At 40.6% G+C, this 14,749-nt stretch overlaps 1 protein-coding gene across 1 annotated transcript in view; it reads left to right on the top strand.

Moving 5' to 3' along the window:
• LOC126416955 (uncharacterized) overlaps positions 1–14,749 on the top strand; it is a 180,946-nt gene that overhangs the window by 153,288 nt on the left and 12,909 nt on the right. Inside the window, exons 5-6 of the mRNA XM_050084836.1 lie at positions 550–800; positions 10,233–10,422. Of these exons, the coding sequence (XP_049940793.1) occupies positions 550–800; positions 10,233–10,422 (441 nt within the window). The remainder of the gene's footprint in view (positions 1–549; positions 801–10,232; positions 10,423–14,749) is intronic.

Here is a 14,749-nt window from a genome sequence, read left to right as displayed (position 1 = left end):
GTACCAAGACCAAAGGAACCTCAGATTGTCAACTGTAAACAGCATCCAGAATCAAGTTATGTAATATCTATGCCTTTTTATTATTTTAATAAATGTGTGTGAAAATTAATCAAGTTCTGTTTAAAGTTGGTCACAATCAATCTGCTACTCTAAGCGTGCAAGTGACATTTCTATCGTCTGACCTAATGGCAGAAGATAAACACGCCACGATAAGACCACGAGACATATTGCTGACACTCGCCTACTTCGTTAGAGAGACAAGTCAAATAATTTGATGGTGTGTGTACCGAAGGTCTTACAGTACGCACGCCACAGGTTCTAATAAAACCCCATGTCATTCCAACCATGTGTGTCAATTTTTACCTGTCTATCTACATTATTCCGTGGTTTATTAAATTTTGAAATTTATACTGACTTTTTGATCACCCGGTAAGTTGTTTGGAAAATTTCCCATAGGGGATCTAAACCTTAGGAAGACACTCCTAATGCAAGCATATCAATTGCTTCGGACTTTGAGGAGAACGCCTTTGACGCGACTGTTTTCCGCAGGCGAATTCCAGCGTTCTGGTGGGTCCCGAGGTGGTGGGCCCGGCTGACGCGGAAGGCCTGGTGTCGGCACGGCTGGGACTGCACTTCCGGTCGCAGGCGGCGCACTTCCGGCACGGCGGCTCGATGAAGCTCAAGTGTCTGGCGACGGTGGCCACCGTCTACTGGCGCAGCAACGAGGAGAGCGTGCGCGGAGACAAGCCCCAGAGGGCGCGCGTCATGGAGAGCCGGGGGGCCGCGGCCGCCGCCCGCGGGCCCGCCGCCTGCGCGCTCTGCACGCTGCCCGCAGGTGGGTCTCGCTCAGGGTCAAGGTCATCACAAGGGTCAAGGTCAAGGTCAGGGCCGAGGTTTAGCTCTTGGTCCCACTAGCAGTCTTATGACGGAGGTTCGACTTGCAGTTTGGATGGCTCCCTGCACTAAGTAGTCAAGACTGCATACCACAGGGTTCAACTATGGACCCAATCTTATTTCTATCATAAATTAGTATTTATTCACATTTCAATCTCTCAGCATGCTTCATTAATCCTCACTACAGGTGATAGACATATAAGAGTGAAAAATAACATTTGTCTGTGCTGAAAGTGTCTGTCTTCGAATATTTGGAAGCAATGACAGACGTAGAAGAACTCAAAGTCTAGGTGAAGGCCATACTCCCACTTTGGACCTCTGGAACAGTATTCCTTTTACGAGAGAAATTCCACTTCGATAGCGATGGGCAATTTAACAAATAAATATAAGATAATAACATATTATAATAATGATAATAATATATAATAATTATTATTATTGTCTATTTGGATAAGTAATTGAAAGATTAAATTTTGTTTCGCCTTTAAGATTGGAATTGAATTTCTTAATTTTTCATAAAATCTTACTTAGCATTGTTCATTGAGGTCACACAATAAAGTAAATGCAAGTTACGCCTTGAATTTATCGAGCTTCGCACGTCCGAAGTTGTACGGAACGTAGCCAGGGCTCATTATACATTTTTTGTAGACAAAGTCTGATATCTGGCCTCAGCTTCAATCATGACAATGGAGTGACTAAAACTACTAAAACAGAGAAAAGCATACGATTAAATAAAACATATTTTCATTTTAACATGTACATTACGATATGAATGACACTTACGTAAATAATTGCAGATAGTTCACAAATGAGAGACACTTATTAACTCTGCGCCTCTTTTCTGCATATAAGTATCAATATGGCTACCTATGGAGCCACACAAAATATTACGTTCTTCTAGGACAACGAATGACATAAGAGTGAAGATGCCTATGCCTACTGGCTGCTATCTCCTGTCTTAAAAAACCGATACATATGATCTAAGTTAATTAAATTAAATATAGTCTGCACTCGAGTGCAAATGGTTCCTTAAAGGACTTTGCAGTTAAAGTAATCAATACTGTGTACCACAGGGTTCAATTGTGGAGCCAGTCGTATTTCTAACTTAAATTAATGCTCATTCGCAGTGAAGTCTTTCTGCAAATGGTACACGTATAGGAGCGAACGGTAGTATTAGTACATTTACTGAAATGGTGTATTCCCAAAATTACAAATGGGGCCCCTTTTGTTCTTTCCTGATCCAAAACAGTTTTTGATCTGGAATGAGAATTTCACTCTGCAGCGGAGTGTGCGCTGATATGAAACTTCCTGGCAGATTAAAACTGTGTGCCGAACTGAGACTCGAACTCAGGACCTTTGCCTTTCGTGGTCAAGTGCTCTACCAACTGAGCCACCCAAGCACGACTCACGCCCCTTCCTCACAGCTTTACTTCTGCCAGTGCCCCGTCTCCTATTTTCTAAACTTTACAGAAGCTCTCCTGCATCCTTGCATTCTGAAAATATCCCCCTGGCTGTGTCTAAGCCATGTCTCCGCAACTTCCTACTTTTTGATCTGTTTGTTTGGTTCGTCAATCGTCGTTACGCCGTTTTTGGGCAACATACGGCCAATTTTGACCATCACCGCGAGAACGTATGGCAGAAAGGCTGTATCCCTACATTTCTTCTTCTGGTGTGTCACTTCGCCGAGTTTTAGGTTTCGTGACACTTCTCATGCAAGTGGTGGAGTACCCACTGCCCTCAGGACATTATTCAGGGTTGGACCAAGCGTCCGAATTCCTGCGGATGAAATATTTGTCTTGCGCTTTACTATCGTGTTAATCATGAGTCTACACGAGCTGCGTAAGAAGTTTCACGGAATCTGACAGTCGAGAAAGTGTGAAATCAAATGAAGAAATGAGTACTGCGTGCTAACTTGTTTCTTGGTGCTAGAGAAACGTAAAATATTCTTGCCTGTTCAATATTGCTACTTGTTTCTTCTTTGTTCTTTCCATTTTAGCAAACCAGTGATGCTCCTAGCGAGCAGTTCCTGTTAGGTAAAATTAATTTGAGAATTTAAACCCAGTGAGACTAAACTGAAAGCATCAGAATGACGAAGAGAAAATTGCTGGAAAACACTAAATCTGAGAATAATTTATAGCGTTTTGGTAGAAATCTTACTATGGTAAAAATATTTTTTAATCTGCATTAGAATGGGGGTATCGCAGCAAACATAAATATAGAACATAACTTGGCATTTTCTTCTTTCTTTAAATAAAGAGTATTGAAATGAACGCTCTCTTTCAGTTCCCTTTTTTTTCTCACTTATAAATCAGATCAGTGATGGTAAAAAGCGTAACATTTTTCTTTTAAAAACTTTTTAAAATCTCAACTTTATCGATCAGACTACGTTGCAATGCATTTTACTGTCTGTACGTTTTAATTAGAATGACATTTAGGCACTACTCTACTAACGTAGGAAACTAGAGTTTCATGTAAAAACCCTTATGCGATTGACTCAAAGACTCAGTACTCTCGTGGTGTAATGTAATGAACTTACAAAATCTTGAACGTTTCCCAGAACTGACACGGCCTTAGCATCATTCTTCCCCTGGAAAGTGTCAAGAAAAAAATAGTGTCTAGTCGAAAGCACTTCTTTTTGCCTATCAAAGAAATAGAATGATTCTCTGCGACTTCGCAATATTTCTGACTGTATACTGTACAAATGCAAATGGTCGGTGCCTATCCATATAGGGCAGAACAAGAGCTGCTGTTCGCCTATACTCCACCGCAGTTCTGCAACAGCCTGCTCCTACCAACAAACCCCTCCGATCAGAATGCCAGACAGTAAATTTCTCCGGACATGTTGTATTTATCAAATGAACCAGCGCTTGTCCCACTTTCCAATAATCAACAGCCCTGTTACATAGCCTATCGTCAGTACAGTTAATGATTGTTTATTATTATGATCTTCACTGACATTTAGATTATTCTTTGTTCAGCGCTAGCACATTTGTTTCAATATTGCTGACTGAAGCCATAGTTAACTTAGGCGTCTGCTTTTACTTTGGACTGCGCACCATTAACTAACATGCAAGCAGTAATCCTTACAAACTGGAAAAACAATGCAAAACATTATCACTCTTCATAACTTCCCCTCTCAATGCTTATTATAGGTGGCGCAAACTGTACCTGAGGTCCTTTGTCTAAGACAAATTGTAGTGGAACATTACAATCCTGACCACGAAGACCATTCTGTTATTTTAAAAACTCCAATTTTCTGGACATATTGAACATTTCCTGTATAGAACATCATCTTTGCTTTGTCTTACTTTGTTATGCTAATTATTGCTATTCTGATCAGATGAAGCGCCATCTGTCGGACATTTTGTGAACGTTTGTATTTTTTTGGTTCTAAGAAAACCCCATCTCATTCCAAGCATGTGTGTCAATTTGTACCTCTCTTTCATGTGATAGAAAGGAAATTACTAAAAAGTTTCGTAAAAACAACCGGAAAAGTAATATTCTTTTATATGAGTGGTGTCTGTACCTTTACACATGTCCGAAAGAACAATCGTCACCCATATAGATTGTGGCGGAACCGGTTTATAGTATTTCTTGACTTTAAATACTTATAAATGGTATTTCAGGTAATTCACAAAAATATATATATATAAAACAAGTTACCTATTGTCAGCGTAAGAATTCGTCAGATCTCAAGAATGATTATCCCGGCTAATATTTGTCACTGTTCTAAAGAAGTCTCCACTTGACGTTGTGTAGAAATGTTGTCTGTAAAGTCGTGTGAGTGGCACTAAATTGCATATCATTTATCAGATTTTACACAACTGTTACTTAAGATGGAAGCACTTTTCTCTAGCAAAAGGAACATTTAGTCACAAAATACTACCCGCGCACAACACTGACGTATGTCTCCTATTAAAATATTTCATGTAAATCGTCCGAAATAATTAGGGTTCATACATCAGCAAATAAGAAATTGATATTACGTAACGTGCTATGAGCACTAATTTTAAAGGTTCTATCTGAGTTGAATTCTGTCCTTTAAAGTACATTCGGCACCACAGGTGCACATTTATTTCTATTCATTTATATCTAACAACATTCATGTTTGTTAAAATTCTCGATTCAAAATTGCCGCGGAGATATTTTTGCTAATATGGCGGCAGACAGTCGATAGCCAATTTGTCTATTGTTATTCTCCATTCCTTTTATATCAAGTTAATATACTCAGATAAAAGTCTTTAAACCTTTTGTTCTCTCTTCTTTAGCATTTAAAATTATTCTCTATGAAAAATGTTTTATATTTTTATACCATCTACTATTAATCCGCTGTAAGTTACTAGCGCTAATGGCTGCGCTCCTAATTGCGGAGCTGAAAATTAACACTTAAAAACATTAATTACAATTGAAATAAATACAAATCCACATCTAGACAATAGCTACTTTATTTTTCAAATAATAATTAACAATACAGGGTGAGTCACCTAACATTACCGCTGCATATATTTCGTAAACAACATCAAATACTGACGAATCGATTCCACAGACCGAACGTGAGGAGAGGGGCTAGTGTAATTGGTTAATACAAACCATAAAAAAATCCACGGAAGTATGTTTTTTAACACAAACCTACGTTTATTTAAATGGAACCCCGTTAGTTTTGTTAGCACATCTGAACATATAAACAAATACGTAATCAGTGCCGTTTGTTGCATTGTAAAATGTTAATTACATCCGGAGATACTGTAACCTAAAGTTGACGCTTGAGTACCACTCCTCCGCTGTTCGATCGTGTGTATCGGAGAGCACCTAATTACGTAGGGATCCAAAGGGAACGGTGATGGACCTTAGGTACAGAAGAGACTGGAACAGCACATTACGTCCACATGCTAATACCTTTTTATTGGTCTTTTTCACTGACGCACATGTACATTACCATAAGGGATGAGGTACACGTTCGACAGGCATTTCATAGGACGTGGAGGACGCATAAATTGGCCAGCCCGTTCTCCTGATCTTACACCTCTGAACTTCTTTCTGTGGGGTACATTAAAGGAGAATGTGTACCGTGATGTGCCTACAACCCCCGAGGATATGAAACAACGTATTGTGGCAGCCTGCGGCGACATTACATCACACGTACTGCGGCGTCTACGACATTCATTACGCCAAAGATTGCAATTGTGTGCAGCAAATGATGGCCACCACATTGAACATCTTTGAACATCTATTGGCCTGACATGTCGGGACACACACTATTCCACTCCGTAGTTGAAAACGGAAACCACGTGTGTACGTGTACCTCACTCCTCATGGTAATGTAAATGTGCGTCAGTGAAAAAGACCAATAAAAAGGTGTTAGCATGTGGACGTAATGTGCTGTTCCAGTTACTTCTGTACCGAAGGTCCATCACCGTTCCCTTTGGATCCCTACGTAATTCGGTGCTCTCCGATACACACGATCGAACAGCGGAGGAGTGCTACTCAACCGTAAACTTTAGGTTACAATATCTCCGGATGTAATTAACATTTTGCAATGCAACAAACGGCACTGATTACGTATTTGTTTATATGTTCAGATGTGCTAACAAAACTAACGGGGTTCCATTTAAATAAACGTAGGTTTGTAATAAAAAACATACTTCCGTGCATTTTTTTATGGTTTGTATTAACCAATTACACTAGCCCCTCTGCTCATGTTCGGTCTGTGGAATCGATTCGTCAGTATTTAATGTGGTTTACGAAATATATCCAGCGGTAATGTTAGGTGACTCACCCTGTATAGTTACAGGTTTTCTCTTTGCAGACCTGACACGTCTCTCGTCCGAACATTTCATCGGTTACCACAGGAAGAACAACTGAACCACAATTATCACAGATAACAAAAAAAGATTATAATTGTCGTTGTCTATGAATGTAGTGCTCTGATAATAGTTTTAATTCACACAGAAATTAAATTATTACAGAAATAATGAAATAGTTATCGTCATTTTTACGCGATATAGTATTTTTTATACGTAGTATCGATAATATTTTTTGAAGTCTGTACACTTAGTTCATTTTAACATCTTGTGGCTAGAACATAGTGTTGTGGATATTAAAAGATGCATATGCGCCATGAAAGTTAGATGATCATTCAGTGCAGGACACTCTTCACCTCACATTGTGTGGGACATCACGTGATGCGACGAGCAAAAAGAATAAAATGGGCTAGGAGGCGCTAATATGGTAGTGTGCGGCAAGTGGGAATTTGGACTGAGAGGGTCAGCCTGAGTGGGTCGTCAGTGCAGTTTTGTTTTAACCTCTGCTCCAAGGTGGAGTAGATGGTTAGCACAACTGCCTAGTAAGAAGAAAACCCAAATTTGACTCCCAGCCATGGTACATTTGTCATTTGTCGCCAATGATTTCTTTCATTGCCCGAATGTGGCAGAGATCGGAATTTCTCCTTTCTGGCCATATAATATTCCTTTATTCATGAAGGCAGTCAAATGAAAATCGAATAGCCGCCACAATGGGTCTATAGAACAGCTCTATTCAAAAGTAATCAGACATTTATCCCATTCTGAGACCAGACGATTAATTCGTGTTTCGCAGAACGCCGTCAGGTGCTGACAGATCCACAAACGCACGCACTCTTGCACTTCCTTGTCAGTCTGAAGTCGACTTTCACAAGTGTCTTTTCTTGGGATCACGAAAGATATGAAAATCATACGGTGAATGATCCGGCCTATATGGAGGTTGTTGCAGTATTTCTCAACACATCGCTGAAGCGTAAACGTCGACCGATTGGCAGTTTTGGAAGCAGCTATAGTGCAGTAATTGAAGATTGCGCCCGGCAGCTTTCCTAGGCGTTTTGATTTTATGGCGTGTAGAAGTTTCAGCAAAGTGTCTTCATAGCACTACGCGTTGATTGTAGTTCCATGCTCAAGGAACTCAACGGACATAGGGCTCCTGCAATCGAAGGTCATCGTGATCTTACGTGGCGGCGCCATATCGAGCCAGAAGGCAAACGATCAAGCCAACAGTGGAAGCATCCCGCATTTCTCCCGCCAAACAAATCAGAAGCTGTTAACACAAGTTGCGGGCAACGGCCTTGCCGCAGTGGATACACTGGTTCCCGTCAGATCACCGAAGTTAAGCGCTGTCGGACGTTGCCGGCATTTGGATGGGTGACCATCCGGGCCGCCATGCAGTGTTGCCATTTTTCGGGGTGCACTCAGCCTCGTGATGCCCATTGAGGAGCTACTCGACAGAACAGTAGCGGCTCCTGTCAAAGACGACCATCATAACGACCGGGAGAACAGTGTGCTGATCACATGCCCCTCCTATCCACATCCTAAGCTGAGGATGACACGGCGGTCGAATGGTCCCGATGGGCCTCTTATGGCCTGAAGACGGAGTGCTTTTTGTTAACACAAGTTGCGACAAGGTCGTGATGACATCCTACTTCAACTACAGGAGCCCTCTGGTAGTGGATTTCCCCGAGAGTGGAATCCCAATCAATGCTTAGCGCTATAAAGATACTTTGCAGAAACTGCAACATGCCATAAAGTCAATCGGACAGAATCATACTGTTGCAAGATAATTCCTGCTCCCAAACTGCCAATCGGACGAAGGCTCCACTTCAGCGTTTCGGTTGGAAGACTCTTAAATATACTCAGAACAGTGCGAATCGCTTAGCATGTGATTTTTATTGCTTTGGCGGCCTGGTGAAATACATCCATCAACATCAGTTTCAGTCGGACTAGGAAGTGCAAGGCGTATGCGGTTGTGGACCTGTCGGCAGCCGACCGCGTTCTACGAAATAGGACTTGATTCTCTTGTTTCTCAGAATTTTTTTTTTCTTTATTGTGATTTTAACACCTTATACAAAGGCGGGCTGGCAGCAGCACAATACGCCGCTCTTCAGCCTTGAGTGTTACAACAAGTAGTACATAAAGGTGGCACAGAGTAGACAGTAATAACGGTGGGCAAAAAAAATGTAGACACTAAAAATCGAAAAAACATGTAGCCGTTCACGCTGGACGAGAAACATCACTAACACTGGGCGACACGATGCACAGAACATGGATGATGGCGACGGCACGTGAACGGTGGGGGCGTGACGGCGAACAACACTACACACAAACGAAGGCACACACACGAAACACTGACGGCGATGATCTCCGGCGCGCGAACTTGTTTCTCAGAGAGATAAATGCCTTAATATTACATTTCAATGGAACCACTGCATGCGGTTCCATTGTGGCGGGCGTTCGCTTTTCATTTGACTGCCCCTCAAGTTAAGTTCAGCCAATGCAAAAAGAAGCCTCCGCAGTGAATTAAACAATTGCATGTTCTTAGTACCAATTGTACTCTATTCGGAGACACTGTCTTCACGAAAATAAGTCAGTTGTCACACAGATGTCAAACTGTTGTATACATAGTTCCTCTTAGTCAGCGCGTACACAAATTTCCCACTAGAGAGCGCCCTGCTAAGCACAGCAGCGCAGGCGCAGCGCTCGTTCATCTCCGCACTACGAGATGGCGCTGCCTTAGAGATGGACCAAATTCTGCTTCCGCCGATCTGCGTATTAATATGTAACGCAGCCAATGAGATTGCTACTAACGTAGAACCTTTTCTCCTCGCGGATTACACTCGCGCAGCGATATCTGAACGCTCGAGGTATTATAATGAGTGTACAGACCTCCGATTAGTCAGTCAGCATTAGTCTGCATTTATCTGCACCAGTCTGCATTAGTCTGTAGTCAAGTTTCAGTCTGCGCCTAATAAAATTATCATATTCCTGTACATAGCCATGAAGAGAAATGTGTAGACACTTTGTCAAGTATCAGAGATATGTGGGAATAAGATTAACATACCAAGACCAAAGGAACTTCAGATTGTCAATTGTAAACAGCATCCAGAATCAAGTTACGTAATATCTACGATTTTTATTATTTTAATAAATGTGTGTGAAAATTAATCAAGTTCTGTTTAAAGTTGGTCACCGTCAATCTGCTACTCTAAGCGTGCAAGTGGCATTTCTATCTTCTGACCTAACGGCAGAAGATAAACGCGCCACGATAAGACCACGAGACATATTGCTGACACACGCCTACTTCGTTAGAGCGACAAGTCAAATAATCTGATGGTGTGTGTACGGAAGGTCTTACAGTACGCACACCACACAAACGTTTCAAGAATGACTTGTTTTTGTAATGTCTGCGGACTCGTGCATTGCAGTGTTGATAGCCTGCTAATTATGATAGCGCTTTGCGACTGTGCTCTAGCAGCAGTAAAGCAAATTTCATCGCAGGTTGGACTCAAAGTGTCCTGTCTGTCTGTTGTGTTCCAGTGTGGCTGACGATGGCGCTGGTGCTGACACCTTGCGGGACATGCTGCAGGTAGCGCCAACACCTGCCCTGAACGCCGCCGATGGATTCTCCGAGCAACAGCCGCGACAAACGGCCACTGGCGGTTACGGACACAACCCTCCGCCAGCCACCAGTGACGTCAACGGCAAAGTGTTCGACAGTAAGCGCGGAGTGTGTCCGGGAATAAACTTCCACACCGGGACCTGCTGCTGTCGAAAACAGACAGGAACGTGTGTATTAACTAGCTTCTTACTTCCTAATATCTGTGGATGTGCAGTTTTAATTACGCGGAAGTGCTGTGTGCAGAACTTCTTGTAATACGAGACGCAGATGTATTTATTCCCTGTTGAAAACTACTAGGAAAAACTCAAGAGTGTTCTTATCACTGTGTCTCACTTGGTAAATGAGGCCACTGCTACGTTCAAAAGACACTCGTACTAGTTCTCACTGTGTTTACAAGCGAGTGAACGTTCTACATTTTGTACCTGGATAGACGTTACATTACTTTATCCAAACACAACAGGGACAATCCAAGCAACTCAAGTGCATCAATTTCTTGAATCTATTGTAGCGAATTCACTCAACTTTTAATGAATTTCGCATATGAAATGAACTGTGTCAAATCTGTGGTAGAGCGTATTCCTTAGTGATGATTATCATTGAGGTACAGTAAAACATATACACGCATCACTTCTACTGCTTTTGAAGGAGAACTGGTGCGCCTTTCAGAAGTGTCAAAACCTACATTTAGTCAGATAATATCGAAATCCATGCCAGGCATCATAAATCCTTTCTCATAACTGCGAAGTTTATTTTAAGCTTAGAAAAAAAATGAAGTTTGTTTCACTATCAGAGTTCGCAGAAGGTAATGACTAATAACTGTGTCTGTACTATCTGAATAAGAATCTGCTGTACAACACAGCGTTACAATGTTAAATTCTAAATGGCTTTTAAACATTTGGATTAGGAAAAACTGTAATGAACGATATCTTCTCCCAGTATATCCTACTAAAAATGCGATCTATTTACTAATTTCATATAATAATTTCATCAATAAACTTGTGCGGTTACACCCCTTTCTCAAAAAAGTGGCCCATAACATTCAATTTTAAGGTGGTCATTACCAAGCGCTTTAACGAGTTCAAGTAAAGTTTTTAAAGTATATGAGCAGACTGTGAGTTCAAAAAATTTATTTATCTCTGTGAAAGGAAAAGACTCTTTTTTGGAGAAAATAGTGGTAGAGATCAAGTTCCAAGAAGACACATGTGAGTACGACGTTGATAAAGCTGTTCACCGAGGAAGTGGTAAACGTACTCTGCGTTTAGCAGTTGCTTCCTCGTTCGAAACAGTCATTCTGCAAAAACAACAATGGCGTATTAACAAAGACCGGAAGCCACTTCCAGTGTGAGGTGGTGCAGAAAATCAGAAAATACAAACAACTCATAAAAAAATCATCAGGCACAGCCTCAGGAAGAATACTATATGGTTTCAGTATGTATACGAAGAAAAATTAGCATTCTACCTTCGGAATGAAATAACGAGGCGAAATAAAGTTTCAAAGTAACTTTTCTACAACAAAAGTGAAGCAAAAAAAGTATTTGGCAGAAATCTGACTAATTTCCTAATTCTTTTAACCAAAGTAAAATACTATTATTGATTGTTATGTAGCTTTATTCCGTCTTCAAATAACTAAAATCTACAGAGAAATTATATTTCAACTTTTGTCAACCCATTATTCGACGCTCTCCTGATTAAAACTTTGATTACACTATGAGCCCTATACCTGGTAGCGTATCCCACCAATAAAGAGGCTTTGGGTTCCCCGTTTCTGATTTACCGGTACTTGCATCAGATGGCCATTTCTATTACCAAACTAAACAAGGTAGAACTTTGAATTTCTGATCGTGCATTAGAGGGAGGAAGATCAAAAACTCTCTTCAGGATCTGGGTTTTCCACGGTTTCTCTAACATTCTTGTGCAGAATACGGGGATTATTCTTTCGCAACGACGTAGCCAATTTCCTTTCCCATATTTGTTCCATCCGATTTGTGCTTAGTCTTTGACCTCATCGTCGACGGTTTTTTGTGTTCTCTTCCTCAGAACAACGCAAAGAGAAATGTAAAAAAAAGAATTTTAACGAAAAAACCTAGGTGTAAATGAGAAACCGACGATTCGATCGGACACTAGGTACCTGAGTGAATATCTGCTACGTACTGTAGATAAAATCAGTTGTTGAACAGGCGGTAGTGACAGCTGCAACATGAAGTCATGCAGGAGGACTGCGACCCTTATATGAATACTCATCACGTCTTTTCCACCACTTTTTGTCCTCTAATAACAACAGTCCACCTGTTTTTTAAATTTTATTTATTTACGTGTTTAGGGCTAGCCCATCATCAGAAGAGCAGCTAGAAGAACTTAATATACAGTATCGTGTCACATGATACGATCTGAACATGACCACCAATGTTTGTTCACGCGTTTTCCTGTAGTTTCTGGGTTCCATAATTATAAACGCTTGGGGGGGGGGGGGGGGGGCGATGCGTACAAATTACCTTTAACCCCGGTGGAATTTTTTGGGAGTCGGTTTCCAGCTAATTACGTAAACGAAAGATAGTGACCGACTAGCATACAGGAATGTGTACTATGAAATAAATCCAGATTACTTTTAATACCAGTAGAATTTTATTGGAAACCAGTTTTCAGCTAAATTAGGTAATCGATAAGTAGTGAGCGAGTAGTATCTACAAAAGTGCCACTGTAAAATCCCGACTCTATATAAACAGTGTCTTTAGTTATATCACAGACAAAAAATTTATATCGAGAGTTCGTAAACAGGATAGTACGCCAGAAACGTAACAATTTAACATCCATTGCTAATCAGTGTGGAACAACTGAAGTACTGGAAAGACTTGAGTCAGTATTACATTGACACTGTAATTTTCAGTGTAGGTTTGTCACTGACTCATTCACACTCAAAGATAAATAGATTCGTTGTACTGCCGTTTCCTTGTTTTCATTCCATAACAATAGCATCTAGTATGACTAGAAAGAGTGGCCGTTCAGCACTTGACAGCTGTAACATTAACGCACAACTTTCTGTGCACTGCAGAAGTAGGACGGAAGATGAATCCTGTCACAAACATATAGACGTCATTATTATTAGATTTTACATATCCATGGAGCGTATTTTTAGATGAATGTCAGATGTTATCTGACATCGGACAGATACCACAAAAATGAGCTTGTAATAAAGAAATACCAATGAAGCGAAAGTATTTATTGTGCTTTTAATGCCTAAACTGTCAAAATCCTCTCCAATTCTGCTGAAAAAAAAAGATTAGCAGACGGTTCCATTTTTCCTTTAATCAAAATTCAATAAAATATTTTAGCCGTAAAAATAACAAGAAGATAAAACGTGAAAAAAGTTCATGAGACCATAATTATTATTTATTTTACTATACCAATATCTATCTCGAGGCTTCAGATGTACCTGATACATTTACATCCAATCGGTGTGCCGTGTTCATCTTAGGATCATTTCTTGCTGATGTCAACTATCCTGTGTGCCATGAACTCTCAAACCACGGACACGCCACATACGAAGTGGCACTCTCAGCGACTGGTTGCAGAATTGTACATTTTTAAGGACAACTGATGCCAGCAAGATGTGGTCCTAAGAAGAGCACCGCACATCGAGTCGATGTTCTTGTGTTAGGTATGATTATGAAGCTAGAACCCTACAATAAAATGAAGAGTATTAATTGCAGGCTGAGGCAATTTCTTTTTCCCTAATTAATCGTGCGAATTTGTTCTCCATTTTTCCATCAAAAATGCATATTTTAAATAAGGAGTATAGTTACGTTTATTAGCTCCGCCATTCCATTCAGTATGAAACCGGCATTCTCATATTTTTCTCCCTTGTTTCTTATTATTCATCAATCATCTGGCTGGTGTGATGCAGCTATTCACGAATTTCTCTAGAACTCAGAGTAGCACTTACGCCTAACGTCCATATTTATTTGTTGCATTTATTCTAATCTCTGTCTTCCACTACAGCTTTTACCTTCCACAGCTCCTTCCTCAGTATGTGTCCTGTCATTCTGTCCCTTCTTTTTCTCAATATTTATATATTTCTCCTTGCCAGTTCAGCAGAGAATCTCCTCTTATCTCTTGAGCATCCTTCTGTGATACCATATGTCTTATTTCCCGGTGTTCTCACAGTTCGTGATTCATTTTATTACCACGCTGTGTTCCAGACGTGTATTGTCAGACCTAAGGCTTACATACCAGTAGACAGCATTTAGGCCAGAAATTCCGTATTTTCCTATGGAAGTTTGCTCTTTACGTTCTCCCAGTTCCGTCCATCATGTGTTACTCTGCGCTCAGTTATCTAGAATTCTTGCCTTTCGTCTACTACTTTTGAAACTCAGTCTACCGCTAATCTCATTTCTGCTACTCCTTGTTACTTTCGCCTTTCTTCGGTTTAATTTGAATC

Source organism: Schistocerca serialis, chromosome 8 (assembly GCF_023864345.2).
Source record: "Schistocerca serialis cubense isolate TAMUIC-IGC-003099 chromosome 8, iqSchSeri2.2, whole genome shotgun sequence".
In the NCBI taxonomy this organism is placed as follows: Eukaryota; Metazoa; Arthropoda; class Insecta; order Orthoptera; family Acrididae; genus Schistocerca; species Schistocerca serialis.
This window is presented reverse-complemented; position numbering and strand designations above follow the sequence as displayed.